Source organism: Morchella importuna (assembly GCF_003444635.1).
Source record: "Morchella importuna strain M04M26 chromosome Unknown Morimp01GS004, whole genome shotgun sequence".
Classification (NCBI taxonomy): domain Eukaryota; kingdom Fungi; phylum Ascomycota; class Pezizomycetes; order Pezizales; family Morchellaceae; genus Morchella; species Morchella importuna.
The window spans coordinates 172287-192470 of NW_025763401.1; the positions used below are offsets into that span (position 1 = coordinate 172287).

The following is a 20184-nucleotide window of genomic DNA, read 5'->3' on the forward strand; positions in this document are numbered from 1 at the left end:
CTCTAATTGCGGAAGGGCAAGCTTAAAGTGAATCGATGACAGGTTGCACGCAATGGGCCTTGAGGCTTGAAGTCAACAAGAGTACAATTTACAAAGTTGAGTACAACATGGCCGTTACGACGTTTCCAGTCTCTCAACGGAACTCTAAACAGCTCCCTCTCTAATTTAAGCCTCAAATACGTTTTGCGAAGTCGTCAAGACGGACTCTCCCAGCCAACGCTCACACTGGGCGTTGGAACACTGAAGTCTGAAGCCGACTAAATACAATTCAGTACCGTGGCAAGCTGCCGTCTTGTGTGTTCTTCCTTGTTCTTTCTTTTGCTGCGCGGAATGCAGTATTCGGACAAACAATCCCTCGCACCAACAACAAATTATCCAAATTATTGTTTTGAAACAAAGAAACCCAAGAGAACCAATGTCCGCGGTCAGCTATTAATATGTAATTACATAAGAAGTGCAGTTCCCAGCTCTTCTCCACGCTAGGCCAGACTCGCCAATCGATCGAGTGAGTGTTCATGACAGTGCAGCCAATCTCTCCCCATGATTAGTAGACCTCAATTTAATGCAACTCCAGTCTTCGGATGTCAGCCCATCACGGCGTGTATGTGTGTACCTAGGCAGAGCTAACATCAGTGTATGTAAATAGTCATCTCCCAGCTTCCTCTTGAAGCATCTCTCTCTCTCCACTTTCTCTAATATTATCCAATTCACCCCCCTTAGTACGATGCTCTCCATCGAATCGTTTCTCGCCGCTGCCAACACGGTTACCACGTGCATGTCTCATTCGCCCCTAAACCCTGCGGAGATTATGTCCTATTCGAATTCAGCATGTCCGGCCCAGCAAGCTATGCTCCCGCTGTCTTCTTCTTCTTCTCCAATGACATGTCAGTGCAGTGACACAATAACGCTGTTCGGGGGCTACGGGTGCGTATTGTGTTGCGTTCCCGCCGGTACTACATAAGCAGTGTCACTTCCTTCTTCCTTCTGCACCACATCATCGTAGTCCTGATCGATCTTTGCCCTCTTGGATTCTCCCCCGATTGCAAAAAACACTTCGTCTGTCTTTTCTAAAAATGAAGCTATCGCTTAGTACTGCTGCGGCTGTGATTGTCGCGGGCGCCGCTGTGCCGACGGCACTGGCGCAGAATCTGGGCATCCAGGACGTGCTGGATGCGTGGGACTCGTCGCCGTATTCGAGCTATCCCACACAGTTTACGCGGGATATCATACCGGTATGTTGATTCGCGAATTGATTGATAAACAGTCGATCGTTGTTTTGGCGCGAACGTGCGGCTGATTGCATTGGTGTCAATTGTAGAAAAAGTTGCACTCCCACAACGACTACTGGAGGAAGGCTCCCCTGTTTACCGGTACCTATAACCAATGATCACCAGCCCCACTTCGCGCTATCGACTGACAGCTATATTTCCAGCAATTGCGAATGGTGCAATCTCCGTAGAAGCCGATGTCTGGCTCTACAACGACACTCTCTATGTAAGCCCCACCAACTTATACTCCCCCCCCCCTCCTCCCCACCTCAAAGCTAACTAACCTTCTCCTCCAGGTCGGCCACGACACCTCCTCCCTCACCCAAAACCGCACCTTCTCGACCCTCTACATCAACCCCCTCCTCGAGATTCTCACGCTCCAGAACCCCACCACCCCCTTCGTCACCTCGCCCACGCGCAACGGCGTCTATGACGCCTCCGTCTACCAAACCCTCTTCCTCTTCGTCGACGTCAAGACCGACGGCGCCACGACCTGGCCCGCCGTTCTCAAAGCCCTCCAGCCCCTACGCGCACGCAACTATCTGACAACCGTCAACGGCACCACCATCACTCCCGGCCCCATCACCATCATCGGCACCGGCGCCACACCACTCGACCAGATCCGCAGCAAGAGCTCGCGCGACTACTTCTACGACGGCCCCCTGACCGAGCTGGATGAAAAGAACATCACGCGGGCCATTTCGCCGATTGCCAGCACGGCGTTTACGTCGACGATTGGCGCCGTGAATGGGACAGGGTTGAGTGCGGAGCAGAGGAAGAAGGTGGAGGGGCAGGTGAAAGAGGCGCATGAGAAGGGGATTTGGGTCAGGTATTGGGATCTGCCGAGTTGGCCCGTGTCGGTGAGGGATGGGGTGTGGAGGGATTTGGTGGCGGCGGGGGTGGATTTGTTGAATGTGGACGATTTGGAGGCGGCGGCGGGGTTGAAGGAGGTTTGGTAGTGGGGTTTGTGAGGTTGTGTGGTTGTGTGGTTGTGGGTGTGGGTAGATGGCTCTAAAGTGGGCGGATAGTTGTAGATCGGGACTGCTGCCTAGCTATAGGGCGGGTGCGGTTGTTGGGCCTGTGGAAGTAAAATTAATTATTTATATAGATGCGAGGGGAATTAAAAGAGCTTTAATTTGGAGCTTGGGACTCTTTGCTTTTTTTTTTAGTCGGGTGTTGTTAATTAAAGTAGCCCATAGAGTAGGACTCAAGTACCGCTCTTCCAGAAAAAATGCACGCATGTGGAAAACATCAGATACGGGACAAAATGTAGGGATAGCCCTGTGCCCAGAAGCTTATGTTTCCAGAACCACCGTCTTTGACAGATTTATCTCCATCCCCGAAGTACAAGTACAAGTAGCCCAAACTGCGGTGGAAATGATCATATTGCATGTAAACTTTCACGCCGCTAGAGAGTGGTCAGGGGGCCGGTTGTTGGTGGGCGTTGGAATGTTGGAAGGTTATCATTGACACTTACTATTCTTGCAATAGTAGGGCTCTGCGCCACCTAGGCTGAAGGTTTGTCTGACGGAAGGATAGGTGGGCCGGGCCTCGCCTCCAATTATGAAAGGGCACCGTGGGCACTAGTCACGCAGGGCGCAGAGTGGACCACTAAAGTGGATCAAGTGGATTGGTATTTAAGTGTTGATGAGTGCCAGGCTACTGGTAATATTGTTCCTAAACTGGACATCTACTAATTGCTAACAATCAATCGCGATCTGATATGCAGATAACAAACACCCACCAGGCTAGGCTACCAAACACCCAAAACAGACGCAACAATTGCAATTACAACGATTCAATTCCAACGAAAAAGATGACTCTGATTTCCGGTTTCCTCGTAATACATGATATAATAATATGCTATAAGATATACTTTTGCTACCAGCGCCGGGCCTCAAAACCCTTCTTCTATCGTACACCAATAAAACATTTATGTTTTTTTTCTTTCCTTTTTACTCGTGATCATGCTTGTGGCTCGCTCTTCCGCCCATCGCCGCAATCTCCCTCACCTCCTCCGTCGGCCTGTTTGCAAAGTTGCCTGGGTTCCCGTGGCCGGGCATGTTCTGCCTCTGCTTCTCCATGTAGTTCTCATGCGCCGTTTTCCCGCCCTTGGACGCAATCTCTCTCTATATCACTATTAGCCTTTCCATCCTCTCCAACATCAAAAGAAACCATAAGAAGAAGAGAGGGAACAAACCTGTTTCTCCGGATCCATATTCGCGAACCCTCCCGAAGCTTTTCCGCCCATAGACGCAATCTCCCTCACCTCCTCCTTGGGTCTGTTTGCAAAGTTTCCCGGGTTGCCATGGCCCGGGAGGTCATGCTTGCGTGCGGCCTGCGCGGCCTTTCCACCCTTGGAGGCGATCTCGCGTACTTCCTCGGTGGGGCGGTTGGCAAAGTTTGCGGGATTGCTAGAGTGCGACATTGTATAGCGTCTTAGTGGTGTTTTTGTGATGGTGCGGATGCGGGCGGAGCTCATGAAGTGTGTTTGTGTATGTAGATTTCGATACTGTGCGGAAATGGAGGAGGAGGAATAGGCGATGAAGGCCGGGTTTTATACATGATTTCGGGCTCCCGAAAAACAGGGAGATGCGAATTCACATGACGAGCTATGACATCGACGTGCCTGTGTAGAGGAGAGTAGAGAATACCGGTACATGTTTCTTCTACCGATATCTACTCTGCTCTTCCAACATTGCTAATCTGAATTGTGGTTTTTCTCTCTTCTGCCTGCGGGTGAGAAACGGGATTTGCGAATTTGCCATGGCCAGTTTGGGGGCAGATTGACATGCGATTCGCAAAGCTCAATCAGTGTGATGTCACTTGCAAACGGGAGCGGGCCTTGGCAGAGCAAGCATCCCCGCCGGCGCAACCAAGCAGGGAAGGGGAAATGATCGTTTGCTTGTTTTTCTTGTTTGCTTGTTGGGGATGCTCGATGCTGCTGCCCATGAAGATCGGTGTGGCGGGAGATTTGCATGTTGGGCTACAACTGTGGGGATGCAGAGACGTTGGTAGGGCAGGTACCTGCACTGCACTGCACTGCACTTTGTCGGCTTCGATGGAATAGTGCAACGCTGTTCGGCTGATCAATCGGTCAATGACTTGGTTCGTGCAAACGAAGGGGGTTTCATATCTAATTACTTCAGAATTCGTCGCCTTTGCGGTTAATGAGTAGATCGATAGTCACGCCCAATCTTTATGAGAGGATAACCATTCTCGAAGGCTTCGATTGGCGGAAAAAAACGAAAACAAAACAAAATCCAGGGTGCAAGATGTTATAGTAACTAAAACCCTGTTCTAGTAGAAACTCCGTTTTATATTTGGCGGCCCATTTTGCGTGTCCAGAAAATAACATACTTTAGAACTGAAAATTATCCCCCCCCCCCCCCTCTTTGTATGCCACCCACTAAAGGAGGATAAGTGAAACGTTATTTCAACTGATCGAGGCGGGCTCCCAAACAGACCCTAAGTACCTTAGGTGGTTCAAAGAGTTGATTAAAGAATTGACCAAGGTCTATGCTGTATGGATTATTGGACGGATGTCAATGCAACTGCATGTAGTCAGTCAGTATCTGAAGATAGTAGACTTGACTGATTTACAAGGGAAAGGGTCCCTCTTGTGCTGTAGATATATACTTTGCTTGGTGTGTTCTTGTCCTCTTCTTAAGGTCTCGTTGTTGAGTTGGTTACATGTCCTTAACCGATCCTAGCAGCTAGCTACATGTATATAGCCTACACCATTGCTTTCCTCCTCATCCTCATCCTCCACCAAAATCCCTGCCCAGGAAAACTTAATCCACTATCAAGAGTGAATTTACGTATGATGTTACCTTTGCAGCATAACTGCCTGTCCTCATCTGCAATTTACAACGGTACCTACAGACACACGAGAGAACCCGACCACCCCGACCACGAGGACCCAACCATCTAACTGTAACGTCATAAATACACATCGCCAGTTCCAGTGAGGATTCCTCGCTAGCATGATCAGGCCAGCTACCTAGGTCTTATAGAAAGGTAAAGACTATATCTACCTACCTTCACTTCCAAGTGGAGAGTCCTAACAGCCGTGATAGATCGTACCGCACCTACAGTAAATGGGATCAAGAATTCGGCTGTCTTGTTGATAGGACAGCTCATTTGCACATGGTTTCCACTCATGCAAAGTGGTGCATTAAAAGTCTCCCTTACTCGGAAAAAATAATCTCTTTGTCTATTTATTCGACTACTTGCTGACATATTCACTGAGACTGTTTCTTTTTTTTCTTTTTTTTCCCCCGCTTTATTCATTAATTACTATGTGAGATTGTTCTTTATAACCAGTTTTCTACATGTTTTTGTTTTTGTTTTATAACAGTCAAGTAGTAGGAAATCTCAGAGATACAAAAAGTGTTATAAACATGTCAAGCGGCAACTTCTCCAGTACGTGTGGCCCTCTCCTCTCTTCAGAAAAAACTTATTTACGATTAACTTACAGCAACCACTATTCCTGCTAGAACCGTAAACTTTTTGGGATATAAAGAGTAATTAACTCTCCCTCTTCTAGGTCAATAAACCATCCAACCAACCAGGAAACTAGCGCCGAAAGTGTACTGTTTGCCGAGTGATAAACAGTGATGGAATTCTTTACCACGGGATTTACAGATGAATACAGACACACACAAAATGTTTTTACTGATCTAGGTCTCTCATGGTCGCTTTTCTTTCCCTGGTGTGGCAGGCTGAGTGCAGATCATTTATACCCAACGCTGTCTTTCTGGAAATGCTAAACAATAGATACCTGAAATAGTACACTTGATATCCGTTTTAACTAGATCTCACCACCGCCAGCACCACCACCATCACCACCACCACCACCACCACGAATTATATACCAGATAACTGACTAAAGAAGACAGTTCATAGAGCCTATGGCTACATATTGGTCTCATCCGGAAACTCCCTAATCAGCATCTTCACGTCCTCCTCCGTCGCCGCCGGAAACGGCAGCAATGGATCAATCTGCTTGCTCGTGCAATACTTGAGCAGCGCATTCCTATCCGTCAAGCTCTCCATCACCAGCTGCATATCCGGATGATCGTACGGGCCGCCCAGACACAAATTTACCTGCTCCATCAGCCACGAAAACACAAACAGTCCCACCTTCGGCGAGATAAAGTCGTTCCACCAGTCATATGGCGGCATATGAGTAGGTATCGCGATACCCGGCTCCTCATAGGGGTCTGGATTGCGCATGGGAACCTGCTTGTTCTCGTCTTCCGAGTCGTAGTCGCCGCCGTCAGAGTCACCGTACATGCGCACGCCTTCGAGCGCAAGGTCGGAGTCGTAGTCGCTACCAGGGCCCTCGGCGTAGTCGTGGTACCCGGCGTTGGTGCTGATGGCCTCCTGGGGGAGGGTGGGTGTGAGGGCGGGATTACCCGCGGCCGTCGCCATCAGGTTCGTCCGCAACTCCGTTGCTACGAGAGATTCCTCGTTCCTATTCAGGCCCTCGAAGGCCTCGCTGAGCGGGAGATAGCTTGAGTTTTCCCAGTCGAGAATGGCCACGATCTTTGTGCCGCGCACCATGATGTTGCGGCCGCGGTCGAGGTCGCGGTGGCAGAACCGGTAGTTGCCTGTTTCGGGGGGGTCGGGGGGCGCGGCGAGGCGGTCGGCGGCGCGTTTGGCAAAATAGCCTTGGAGGACGCCGACGCGTGTGAGCCAAATGGCACGTTGGGCGCCCGTGAGGCCAGTGCCACCGGGGGCATCGGCGGCGGCGGTGTCGTGGCCGGCCCAGTAGAGGCGCTCGCGCTCGAGGCAGGAGGCGACGAATTCGATGGTGGTGGCGTAGGGGCCGTGGGCGTAGGCGCCGTCTGAGGTGCGCTGTACGTCCTGGAGAGGAAAAAAAGGGGGGAGATTGCTGTTAGCAATGATCGGGAAGACAGCTAATGATCGCAAAGACAGGAAAGGGTTGCTGAAAGACAGCCAATAACCAAAGAGACAAGAACGAGACTCCCGCAACCAATGGCTGGAAAGACAGCCAATGATGCAAAAGACAGAAAAGGACACACGCCGGGCAGTTCTTACTCGTCCATTCGCATACTGCGTGTAGTCTCTCATCTCGCCGCTCACATTCCCCTCCACAATCGGCCTGTCGCGATGAAATGTGCAATCGCCCGGAACCCGCACCGGGTTCGGCAGCCCAATGACCGAGTTCATCGAGCCAATGTGCGTCGACCGCATCTGCAGCAGATGCACCCTTATCCCCGCAAGCTGCATACAGAACTGGTTCTTCTTCCTCAAGCTCCACCCGTCCATGTTTCCAGTAAACCGCCTCCCCTTTATATCCTCCATCACCATCACCGTCTGCTGCGGCACCCCACACTCGGCCAGCCCATTCCCAAACCCAGGTGTCTGCCCAAACAACACTCGCGGCACTGGTATAACGTTCTTATAATACATGATCCGCTGCGTCAGCTCCTCATTGTAAAAGTCGGCCACTGTCCTTCCCGGATCCCGCCCCAACGTCTTGACAACGAATGTTTTCCGCTTCACCGTCGCGGGCCCATAATCCGAGCGGAACTTCCACACGTTGTTGTGGCGGCCGGGACGGATGCTACCACGGGGCCCATAGTGGGCGCCTACAACCTGCTGCGCGGGGGCGGTGACGTTGGCGAGGTGGGCCAGGAATAAGGGGCTGCGCAGGCGTCTGCGGATAACGGTACGCAGCTTTTCGAGCTTGGCGTTATGGGCGGCGCGGGCAGTGGTTTTGGACATGGCGCGCACGCCCCAGTAGGCGGCCTTTCGGGCCGCGGTGGTGTGAGAGCCGTTGCGGATTTCTTCTTCGGAGTCGTCGGCGAAGCTTGCTACGAGGCGGCCGTCTGTGCGGACGCGGTCGACGACGGCGACGGGCACCGCGGGGGGGGCTTTGTTTTTAGGGGCCATTGAGGGTGAGGGGGCGGGGGGTAAGGAGACTTCTAATGCGGGTGGAGTTGTGGAGGTGATAGATATATGCTAGACTTGGGAAGTTATCGTGCACCCTGAAATTAGTCGAAAACCAACAGACCCAGAGACTCAGTGTGAGGCGTGCACAGTTCCTATATCGCAATCAGCAAACAAAGACTCTCCCCGGACAAAGAGATAGCCATGCTGACAAAGGCGTTGCGGTTGCTCGACAATGGTGCTGTGCGATGTTTCTTTGTCCTGTCCGTGGGGGGGGGGAAACATGTATTGGGAATCATTGGTTCCACCAGACAACCGGTGTGAGTGATAGTTGATGACTCCCGTCCACATTTGTCGAGTGATGAGGCGTGAGTGGAAGTGTTTCAGGGAGGGCCGCTGCACGAGAGAACATCGGCCGCAGAGCTGATGCCGGTATGGGAGTGGAGATGACTGGGAAGAGGTTTACGAGTCGAGACTCTACTCTTTTTTATCAGATAGCTGGTTTGTGACAACATGTGGTCAGCGAGCTGCGACCACATATCCTAACCGGATAACTGCTGTCTCTTGGAACTGTATGTGGCCTAACGAGAGCCCCAAGCGGATTTTCTCTTCCAGCTGTGGGTTTCGTCGTTTTGGGGGTGGGTTGGGGTCGTAGGTTGGGGGGAATGGCTCTGTGGTGATGCCTGCCAGCCGTGAACGCTTCTTGCGAGGGTGACTGGCTCATGGACATATAAAGATAGAAAGGGAAGAGAATAGAAGAAAATGAGTGAGTATGTATCTTCTGATGGATTCACACTACCACAAGGCTTCCATCTCGAGTACTCGCGACCTCTTGATACAAGCAAAGTAAAATAGTGCTCTTGTTACCCCATAGCCATAACCATAACCACCCATTCCATTCCCCCGAAACTGAAACCCACCGTGCAACCAACCAACCAACCAACCAACCAACCAGCCAAGTAACCAACCCACCACACAAATACCACCCCCATCCTACTATTCTACTAACAAAAAAACCCCTCCGCCCCCCAGGCATAGAGTACTGTAAATCTTGCAGATAGATACTATGCAATTCCCATCCTAACATTCCCGACCCTTTCCCTCTCGGCTAAAGCTCGGCAAGCCTCCCCGGCCCAATTCACCCCCCACGTCCCCGGCGCCATCCGATGCGTCGGGAGTTTGTGGGGGGCGAATGTCACTCCACTAATGATATATATGGCGGGTTGGTACATGCGTGGGCATATATACCCAACTGCGCTCGCTGGGCCGCGCGGTGCACGGTTTTGACTTTTGAATAGGGTGCACGGGGAAATATTACTTTTTTTTCTTTTTTTTTGTGCACTTGCACTTTGGACCCGTTGCGGTGGTCGCGGTATTAACCAAGTGGAGGGCAGCAGCTAGTGGGGGAGAGCTAAAGGTATCGACACAGGAGAATGAAAAAACATAAACGTCGCCGCCGTCGTACGGCCTTCTTTACAGACGATAAAAAAGGACGAATAAAAAAAGAAGAAAATGGACAAAGGATTCAAGAAACGGGATTACAAAAGAGACATCGAAAAACAACTCGACAGTCCCCATACCATACCATACCATACCACCAATCATCCAGTGCGAACCTGGACCCATTCTTTCTTCTACTTTACTTTTCTCTCTACAACTCCTTCTTGAGGAAGTGCTCGGGCTTGTGGCTGGTCTCATAGTCAACATGCACGTAGGCCCGCTCCACATCGGGGAGGCTCTCGAGCTTAATCTGGAGCTCTTCCGCGACATCGTGGGTTACGCGGAGCGACGAGTTTGCGCACATCACAATGTCGACTTCGACGATGATTCTCTGTCTCTCTGTCAGCAGGGCGCTAAGCGAGCAAGACAAAGAAAGGAAAGGAAAGGAGAGCGCTTACAGGGCCGCTGTGGTAGGCGCGGACGGTGTCGATCTGCGTGATTTGGTCCGAGTGGGTCATGGCTACACGTATCGTACGTCTGTTAGCTGACCTTGTCCACACATCAGGTGTTGGGAAAAGGGGGGGCGGGGATTGGGGGGGGCTTACAGATATAAGTGATCAGTCTCAGCATGCTGTTGTCCGCGCTGACGCCAATCAACAACATAAACTCGCCATACGCCGTCTTGCTCCACAGTCCAAGGATCAAGAAACTGAGCACGATGGCGCCCGCGGGGTCGATCCACCAGCGCAGCTTGCTACCGCCGACGGAGGTGAGGATACCAAACCCGTTGATGAACAGGTCGTTCCTGTGGTCCTCCCAGAGGATGCGCACCTGCGAGTACGTGTTGCGCAGACTCCAGCAGTAGAGGAACAGCGTGAACTTTGTGCCGAAGGCAACGCCGACGGCGATGATGGAGGGGAGATGGAAGCCGGTGGTCTCCTCGCTGTCGTTGTGTGCGGCGATGTCGCGCGCGGACATGACAATGAGGATCAGCGAGACGGCGCACATCAGGAAGCAGAAGAGGATGTTCCCGGCGGTCTCGATGCGCGCCTTTCCGGAGGGGAAGCGGTTGGCGTCGACTTTGTTGACGGCGCGATGGGAGAGGATCAGCAAGAGGTTGGAGAGCGGGTCGAAGATTGAGTCGGCCATGGCTGTGGTCGCGGGGTTAACATCACGGCACTCGCGATCAGGCAGGGGAGAGCGGGGATGCGACTAACTTGTGAACAGGGAGAGGGAGCCCGACGCTATGGCTCCGTACAGTTGCAGGATGGCGAGAACGATGTTCGCGGCGAACGAGCCGTTGACGGCGATAAGGTATCTGTTTCACGGGCATCACCATCAACCACCGCCGGCAACTAATACAGCGCCCGCGGGCTTTCTATCTTGGCAACACACCTTATCCTGTTGTCGCCATGCTCCTCCTTGGCCTCCCGGACATGGTCCTCCACGGGCTTCAGCAGCTGCTGGATTGACTCGTTCTGGCTCTCGTAGAACTCCTTGATGCCCTTGACATCGATCTTCTGTTTTACCTTTGGCATCGGGGGCGCCTGCGGGTCGGCGACGGTCACGGCGCCGCGGCCGAGGAGGCGGCCGCCGGTGTATGGCCATCGGGAGGCATTCTTGCGGTGTCGCGCGGTGAGCGTGGAGATCTCTTCGTCGGACTTTATCCCGACGGATAGACTGAAGGGGTCCACGACGGAGCGAGGGTTCTCGGGGTCGCTTGTGGGGGAGGTTGAGATGTTGTGGAGTTCGATCACGGAACTGGAGGTGATGCCCGACATTTTTCCTTATGTCTTTAAATTTGCGGGGTTGATGTTGGGGTATGTACTGTGCCCAGGCTTTGTTAGTGTGGGCGTTGTGGGGGCCGTAACAAGGAGGAGGAGGAAGAGGGGGGAAAGGAGGAGGAGGGGAGAGAGGACGGTGAAGTAGATATCATACACACCTCTTAGATAGAATAGAATGAAGGGTCGAGGAGGAGAGAAAAGAAGCCCTTACAAGACAATTGATAAGCTTCTCTTTGACGGGAAATTTGAAGCCTGGAATGCCTTTAGCGGGCGATCATCCCCTGTCTGCTCAGCTTCCACCCTTTCGGAGTGCGTGCCGAGAAGCGGACGCCCCCAAAAACGTGGGATGTGTTGGGGGGGGCTATTGGATAGATCATGGATGGTGATAGAGATTCATGACATTGATTATTGTCTGCCCTATGATGTAAAACAAATTGAAGAGAGAGAGAGATGTTTCGGGGGGGTGGGATTGAGGATTGAGGGTTGTGGACTGTGGATTGTGGACTGTGGCTGTACTTATGGCCCGATGCCGAACAGAGAACGCTGATAGGAGAGAGCCGCAGAGAGGGCGAGCACAAGCACGTAACGAGCTAGCTTGTGGCTTGTGTGAGCCCCCAAAACACCGCCACGATCCGGCATTGGCAGTCTCGAGTATGTAGTAACGAAGCCTGCACTCCTATCATTGGCCGATCGATACCTACAGTAGCAGGTAGCCAGTCTCTACTCTACCTAGAAAGGCTCCAAACACATCTAGTTATGAATTAAAGCCCAACTGCAATGACAACCAAATCCTGCATATGATCCCCCCAGCCTTCATATATATGCCGTACCCTACACCCAGTGCCACTCATGATGATTACTTTTACATACATTCAGGTATCTGACATCCGGGAACACAAGCAGCCGAAGAGCGCACCTGGAATCTCAAAGGCCGAGCTCCGCATGTGTGCGTACGTCTCCCTCGCAATGACCACCCATCTACACGTGCAGGAATCTTTGGTCGAGATGCGATTTTTGCGATTACGAATTATTTAGGATCGCTACTGCAAGGCTTTCTTGGTGATGGAGATGACGGCGTTACTGCCTTCAACTATGCTAGCAGATTTGATAGATATATCTATCCCAAATTTTAGCACTTACTCTATTTGCCAGAGTAGTCAGGGAACATGTATCTAGGCAGCTTCCCAGAACCCGGCTCCGAAACAATGGCCGAGATAAGGTTCGGTACGGGTTTGCATGGTTGACGTATTGCACTTCAAGGCGCTTAGGGATATGAGTGAGTGTAAATAAGGTTTAGCCACAATTCAAGAAACGAAACTCGCAAAGTGGCTTTAATTTGCGTCGTGCTCTTTCTCGATGACGTGCGCGTATATAAGATTCTGAGACGATGAACCCCTCTCATCCCTCTGATCCAAACCACCGCCAGGATCCCACCGATGAGGATGTCATCAACGTCCATCATCATCGTTCATCCCAACTTTCGTCTCAAGGTTCCGTCAAAGTGAAACCTCAGATCCGACATCTGGACTGCCTGGACCAGATCAAGGGATCGATAGATCTAGATAGACGAACATGGAATTAGCAGCCACCGTTTGTGTCAATGGCTGCTTGGGCTGATTGATAAGGTGAGTGATACAGACGTTGATCACTCGCATCCAAGAGACATTTCAAACTTCAAGAAGGGTCCTTTCTTCACTTTCTTCACAGAGGTCACGCTAACAGATACATACATTGCGCACTCATGTTCATACGTCATTATGCATAGTGATACACACAATCATCAATTCACGCATTAGCCTTCTCTATGAGAAACACGGAGCAGACTCTAGAACCCACTTCTCCGAGACCATGTTCCTACAAGGCGAGTATGTATTCTCATAGGAGATTTATATCCTACTTCTAGTTACCTTTGTGCTGATTTGTCGAGAGAAGAGCAGAGTAGGAGCTCCAAGCAGAGCATGTGCCTTGAACCTGTCACTTTTTGTTTTCTCGAATACGAGCGTGCTTTGCACTAACTCTACCGGAGAATCAAATATAGGATGCGTATCCTCCGCATCTTGACGCAACCCCACGCAGTGTAGGGCTCACGCACTCGAGCAATGACAGGCGGGTTGGTTACATTTACCCATCTCGTTAATCTTATCCAGATGTCTGCTGCACAGATTGCAATCCATGTGGCCGCTGTCTGGCTAGAATCGTTATGCGGGTAAGGGTGCCAGACCCGCGTGGTTTTGCAAAACCTCGGCTGGTCACAATGTATCACTCGGATAGCGCTAAAAAACTTGCACTAGGCAAACGCGTTGCTTTTTTGTTGCCCCACCGTCGGATTTCAAATATTCTGACAACGGGAGTCGCGAATCATCCGAATTTTTCGACTGAGCCAAGTGCGGGGGTTAGGTTGCGGGGTTGGTCGTTCTGCATGTTGGGACGAGATCTCGATGTCATTCGCGATACAGTGTTTTTTCCGATCCAGTGTCCTGGTAATGTCTTGAGCCCTAAGCTGCCTGGCATTTGATTCCTTGTCACCTTCTGCTGATGTCTGTTTGTGTGGAGGGAGACAGTTTCTGACCGACTGCATGAACTGGAATTCTTTGAGGTCTACAGCCTTACCTAACCGGCACACGACCTGGTTCTCAATAGGGTGTGAGCACTTTTAGGGGAAAAACAAAAACGCAAAACGAAAATATGACCACCTTGCTTGTTCGAAAAATCAATCTTCTACATACTTACTGCAAACGAGGCCTTAAATCCACCACTCAAAACACAGTCGGAAGAAAAACGATTCTCAAGGCAACTGACCGATCCAGGTCGGGCAGTTCTGAAATTTCTGAATGTTTCCGGAGACGACTACGTACAAGAGTTTTTTCAAGTTTACTATTCCTATCATCAAATAGCGGGCCTCGCCGGAGGCTTCCTGGTCTCTTCCTCCGTTCGCCGTGTTTTACGTGGTGAAATATCAATTATCCAGCGGAATTGGAACTTGCAACATATTCCATTTCATCGGTGTTATGCGTAATGCCCAGTAACTCGAAAAAAAAAAGTGGAAGCATTTTCTTTAGTCCTGATATCTACAACAGGTACCAAACATGTCGAGTTATCCGGGAAAAATCATTTCAATCGGATCGAGTCTCTCGCCAAGGATCGCGCGGAAAATAGCATGCCCAATCACGCCCGGCGGATCGTTTCAAACATCGAGCCGATTCTGATCGGAATCTCCGCCAATTTATCTGATGGAACGTCCGATCGGTCACTTCTCTCTGTTCTGGGCTGTATGCTTCCCGCGCACCTACCACGTGATCTATTTTGGACTTATGTTGGGACGGACGTACGGGGATTAAGAGCACTCTGCTCGTAGTAGCTTAAAAGTGCCTACATATCTACATTTTTACATGTATGTATGTGGTTGGACTATGTGCGTGGGGGTTCTGCCCAAATACCATATGTAAGGCCTCGAAAAAAAGCATGGAGCTTTTGTGGAGAAGCATTCACATGGACTACTAAGAAGCTGGATATCATTATTGGAGCGTCAATTTGGGCTTTCCGCCTTCGAGCTTCATTTGCCAAATCATTACTCGTGGATATTTAGCTGCATATGCTACTTTAGAGTGCCCTAGAGTAGAGTACTCTACTCTAGAGCAGAGCACCTACCTCTTCGCAGATTCCATCATAGGCAAGATAGAGTAGAGACGAGGGTAGGTGCACTGATATTGGTATCGGAGCATGACTAGCCTTTCTGTAGGTACTCAAATGAGTATTTAGCCGGGAAGACATGGCTACTTATTGGATCGTCAAGCCCGAGGAACTTGAGTTGAGATGGAAGATCAGCTCTTAGATGGGTACTGTGCAGCCCCAGTACCCGGACTGCGTGAGGTACCTTACTGGATGACTTCAAAAAAAGTAAAGGTATGGAGGACAGAAAAAAACAAAAAATGAAGAGCTCCTACATGCTACATGGGAGATGTCGGTTTTCTTAACCTATGGCTTAAGGAAGGCTTATTCTGATGGATTCAACCCCACTCCAAAAGGAAAAAAAGGAAAAAGAATGCAATCATGCCGGCAATGTGCCGAGTCTTACCGACAAGCTCTCCAATAATACCCGTCATTGAGAGAGCCTTCGCCGAGAACCCTTGAACTTCACACGGGGGCTTTCCCGCCCTTACGTCGCTGGTCGAGGCTCTCTACGTCTACAGTGCCTGTGATAGGAGTTATATTATCCAAAATATCGATTGACTTCTGGGAGCTTCCGCACTGAGGACAATTAGTATTGACCGGATTTTATATCTCATGTGACGGGTGATAGTGACAATTGGCCTTACGGATGGACCGTATTGCAATTGTTAGAAATCCGATCAAAATAACTTTAGAGTACGTAGTCTAAGTTCATGGGGCTCGGTTGTGTGTAATTAATAGTAGCTACAACAAATGTGTAACTAAATAGCTTGTGTTGCAAGACACGGAACTAATTAATCCCGGACAGCACTTTACTTGTTTGTGGGGTTATTCCAAAACTCCATGACGATCGGTTTCACGCTTGGATTAGCCAACTAAACGGTCCCAAACCCGAATTTAGTCCCCACAATCAAACAAGCTCGCGACAATAGCATTCGCTTAGGTATGCGTTATCATCTTCAGTTTCATGTTTAGATGCAGATCCCCAATTGTCCCCAATTATTTGACAATTGCATCCAGCCGGAAGTTATTTGAGTTGGTAGATGTCCTCAAATTCAGACATTAGGCAGGCAGGCAGGAACAGGAGTTGCAACTGCCCTACGTCCTACCTACCCCCTCATCTTTGCCAATAATAGGCGCTTGGTCAACGTGTTCGTCGAGCCCATAGGAGCCGGGATTACTCTGCGTGTGCTTGATGTACGAGTACAGTATTACTACTTTAGAAGAGCAAAATGCAATGACGTTCCGGCTTTCAACTTGCAAGATGCTGTTATCCCCCTTGACTCACGGTCCAAGAACCATTCCGGGGTGGCAATTGAGCCGCATGATAACTCCATGTAGTACTACAGCCGATACGCCTGCCTGTGAGGTTCGATTCCTTGGACCCTTCATCGCTAGATTCGTTTTTTTCCACTGGCAAACAATTTACGAATGCGGAAAAGCAGCTCCTATCAACGAGTGATCTTGTCGATGAGATCCGGCGCCTAGTTCAACGATGGCCCTTTTTGTCCTGATGTCTTAAATATCTCTCTGGCCAGCGAACCTCGTATATACGGTCTCACTAAGCTACCTAAAAACTCAAAACACGTGTCAGTATGTCGTGGTTGTTTGATGTCGATGAATCAGAAAGTCGCAGAGGACGGATTTTTGTTTTACTACAGAAATTACTTAACACGCGACGGCGACCCTGGGCACACTCTGGCCCCCGGAGCATAGCATGCAGGTCTGTACAATTGCAATATTACAATAGAACTTAGTCTCTCTTTTTTAACAGTCTACCGGTACCGGTGTTTACCGACTTACTTTCATCCGGATTTTCTCGTTTTCCCAATTAATTACAAAACGTCGTGTTAATTTAGTTTAGGCAGTTTTTGGGGAGGGTTCTTTCCACTGAGGGAATTCTGGTTCGCTCGAGATTATGGTACTTGCGTTTTCTTCAGTGTTTCCCGACAGAGTACCCAGTGGACGGTTTTCAGGATTGTTAAGTCAGCCGTTTTTGATGAGGGGCCTGCTTATCTGGAGGGCCTTTACGGCCATAGACCACCGCAGAAGTGACAATAATATGGTAAGAGCAAAAGTCCTTTTCTCTCTTTCTCTCTCTGTTTTTTCCTCTCTCTCCCTTTTGGTGGAGCGTCTCCCCCCTAGCTTGCTTTGGGCTTTTGTTTTATTTTGTGTCTTCTTTTTTTGGTGCGCGGCAAGCCCTCTTTACCCCCGGTCACATTGTTAGTAGGCAAGTTTGTGCTTGACCTATCATTGCTGGCCCCGTCTCTGCGCGTCGTTGGCAGCGATCCTATATTCGTCTGCATCGGTCCTTTGGTAGCCTGTGGTTCTCTACCATGTGGATACCTTCTCTGCACGTATGAATCTGCGCCCCATCCTATGGATCGCTATGTTTCTGCTTATCCATTCCCCCGTATTTTTTTACTGCCCCACAGGGGAGGGGGGGAGTGGTAGCGTTCTGCCCTGTCAGCTTCGTCGTGAGTCCTGTTGGTCAATTTGTCCTGACGCAAGTAGATACATCAGGAACTACCTCAGCCTGGCGCATCATGGCACCACCAATTTATCGCCTCGACCAACGATATCGCCGCCGATATCCTGACGAATCCGATCGCCTGGCTGTGTGACACAGTCTTACTGGTTTCGCTCTCGTACTTTGTTCTATTTCTACTCAACAGCCTTATTAGTCTCCTGCTCTCTTTATCTTGCCCGAGTCTCCCACACCTGGAGAAACAACAAATCCAGATACAAGTTCACAAGACCTTTTCCTTACCTCTAGTCTCTGCGGCGACTTGGAATACTGGTCCTCTCCAAGCAGTTATATTCTTTGTATTATTTTTTCTGGTAGCCCAGAAGCAACTCTCCGTGCACCATCGGCCGGGAGAGACGTCATCCATCAGGAGTGTTCTTTCAACTTTCATGATACCGCTCTTGTCACTCATAATCATGGGTGGCTTTATCGTTGTCGGCATCAGCGCTTGGGGCCTTTTGGCCGGAAGATGGTTTCAGCAGTTTCGCCCGGTGCGAAGGCTCGGCCAGTGGTTGGAGATGCGGAGCGCCGCCGGCGGTCAAGATCTTGAACGCGGGTGGGAGAGCGGTCTAATCAGCCGTGGGCCCACTAGGAAAGCTATCGAGGAGCCTGAGGTATTGGGTTTCAGCGGCGTCATGATTGTTGTCGACCAGAAACCTGTGGCCCCTCCCGCCCCTAAACCCTCAGCGATTGAGCTGGCACCAGCCGCGCCACGACACATACCAGTGGAGAAAACAGTGATTATGGGACCGACTGCAGAAGAGATAGAGGAGCTAAGAGCAGGGTGTAGGAGGATAGAGGATATCAGGTCGAGGATCCAGGGCCGAATGGTGGAGATGAAGGTAGAGATTGAAAGAATAGGTGGTGGTGGTGATAGATATCGACCTGTGCCGTAAGTTTTTCTTGAATTCCCTCTCTTCTTTTTTCTGTTTGTTTGAATAGGTTACCTGTTCTCTGGGAGAGGGACTTGATGAAAGTATTACGACAACGCTGACTGTTTCAAGGGCTGTTAGACGAAATAGGAAGAAGGGTTAAACAACCAACAACTCCAATCCCACCTTCACGATGAAGATCTTTAATAAGATTCTCATCACGATCCTCACCACAATTACTCTTACCATTGCCATCACTGTCAACATTAGCATCACTGTCAACATTATTACCATCATCAACGTTATTGGTGCATAGATTATCTCTATCATCATGTCGTATTGTAGCTGGACCTACGATATTTCACCCTCTCCCATCAATCTCAACAATCATCAACACCACTCAAAATCATCATCTCACCAACACTCCTCTCCTCCATGACCACAGCCATAGCAGGTGTGGTCGGTACAATTGAAGACTTCTTCTGTAGTTAGCTCTGTAGTATAAGCTTCATCAACCATCCTCCTCCTCTTCAACAACAATATCATTATCATCATCATCGTCATCGTTTATCACCACCTATATCACCACTCCATGTGTTCAATAGCTCTCTCTCATGTTCTCATCCGGCGTTAAACCTTTTGTTTTTGGGTTATGTTTACGAAACTGGGGATTATTTTCATTTTTTCCTTCTCTTTTTTTATTTTATCTGGGGGGAAGGGGGAACCGGCTGTATCGTACGGGGGGCGTGTAGCTACCCCCCCATAACTGGCATTTACTGCATAATTTCTTTTGTACAATATTTTCTTTCCTTTTTTCTGCCCCAATCTCGCAGGTATGCGGTGTATATGTAACCTACCCACACACCTGAGCTGAGTATGAGAGAGCTTGCATGTAAAGTGTGGGCCACTCGATTTCATGGGGCCTGTGTGGGGGGTAAGAAGCAAATAAATCAAGAAATTTTAAATCTTGTCCATGATTCCGGGTTTGGTTGGATGGCCGTTAAAGCGTTGGATGCGTGCCAGTAGTAATAATGTTTCCCACTAGACGTAGAAGTACGCCAGACGTCCGAAAATGACCGCACTGTGACCTGCCTGCATTGCTTGCACTGCAACTAGCTGCAAGGTGAACCAATCGTAGAAGACGCATAAACAAGGTTCGATAAATGCGATAAGTCTTTCAATTGCGGCTCCTGCAGCAAGCATATTGGCTGCTGGTCCATACTCACATACCTACCTACTGGAGTAGGGTAGTCATGAGGTAGGTAAGTGGTGCGTGACAGAATGTGCGCGCATGCAAGGTAAATATGTGGGTTGGGGCCGGGGTCGGGGATTTAGAGCTTCTAGAAGGCTGTCCGTACGTCTATGTCCCCTGGTCCTGGAACGGCTGTGTAACATGTCAGGGGCAGGGGGAAGACTTCCCAGTAACTCCCCCCCCCCCCTTGCATGTCCAAATGAACCCTGTAGGTTTGTAAACTGGGGGTTCGAGGTTTGAAGCTACTTTTTGTTGAAGAGTTATAATTACTAACTACATGATGTACTGAACACGTAGAAGAAAGGTGAACGGGGTATACTGAACTGCGTGTGTTGGGGCTTTGAAATGCCACGAAGACAATATTGAAGAATTGAGGGAAGGCGCCCCTGGCATGACGGGTTTGACGTACGTAGAGCGGCTTATTTTTGGCATGACTCATACTCACGTCTCG

At 50.0% G+C, this 20184-nt stretch overlaps 6 protein-coding genes across 6 annotated transcripts; 3 read left to right on the top strand and 3 right to left on the bottom strand.

Moving 5' to 3' along the window:
* Positions 1-415: 415 nt before the first annotated feature.
* Positions 416-2227, top strand: LAJ45_02192 (uncharacterized protein; the record flags this gene model as incomplete). The annotated part of the gene is made up of 7 exons (XM_046111784.1): positions 416-424; positions 618-634; positions 721-924; positions 1091-1232; positions 1319-1370; positions 1433-1494; positions 1565-2227. 7 exons carry the CDS (start codon positions 416-418, stop codon positions 2225-2227), a joined length of 1149 nt encoding a protein of 382 aa, XP_045974684.1.
* A 996-nt stretch (positions 2228-3223) lies between these two features.
* LAJ45_02193 (uncharacterized protein) lies at positions 3224-3750 on the bottom strand (the record flags this gene model as incomplete). The annotated part of the gene is made up of 2 exons (XM_046111785.1): positions 3224-3397; positions 3469-3750. The coding sequence occupies 2 exons, from the start codon at positions 3748-3750 to the stop codon at positions 3224-3226; spliced, it is 456 nt and encodes a 151-aa protein (XP_045974685.1).
* Positions 3751-6185: 2435 nt separating this feature from the next.
* On the bottom strand, positions 6186-8192 carry LAJ45_02194 (uncharacterized protein; the record flags this gene model as incomplete). The annotated part of the gene is made up of 2 exons (XM_046111786.1): positions 6186-7139; positions 7335-8192. 2 exons carry the CDS (start codon positions 8190-8192, stop codon positions 6186-6188), a joined length of 1812 nt encoding a protein of 603 aa, XP_045974686.1.
* Positions 8193-9840: 1648 nt separating this feature from the next.
* LAJ45_02195 (uncharacterized protein) lies at positions 9841-11410 on the bottom strand (the record flags this gene model as incomplete). Its single annotated transcript, XM_046111787.1, has 5 exons — positions 9841-10020; positions 10088-10149; positions 10235-10780; positions 10847-10947; positions 11025-11410. 5 exons carry the CDS (start codon positions 11408-11410, stop codon positions 9841-9843), a joined length of 1275 nt encoding a protein of 424 aa, XP_045974687.1.
* Positions 11411-13832: 2422 nt separating this feature from the next.
* On the top strand, positions 13833-14768 carry LAJ45_02196 (uncharacterized protein; the record flags this gene model as incomplete). Its single annotated transcript, XM_046111788.1, has 4 exons — positions 13833-13893; positions 13975-14009; positions 14308-14425; positions 14491-14768. 4 exons carry the CDS (start codon positions 13833-13835, stop codon positions 14766-14768), a joined length of 492 nt encoding a protein of 163 aa, XP_045974688.1.
* Positions 14769-17144: 2376 nt separating this feature from the next.
* LAJ45_02197 (uncharacterized protein) lies at positions 17145-18505 on the top strand (the record flags this gene model as incomplete). Its single annotated transcript, XM_046111789.1, has 2 exons — positions 17145-17147; positions 17597-18505. 2 exons carry the CDS (start codon positions 17145-17147, stop codon positions 18503-18505), a joined length of 912 nt encoding a protein of 303 aa, XP_045974689.1.
* Between the last annotated feature and the right edge of the window lie 1679 nt (positions 18506-20184).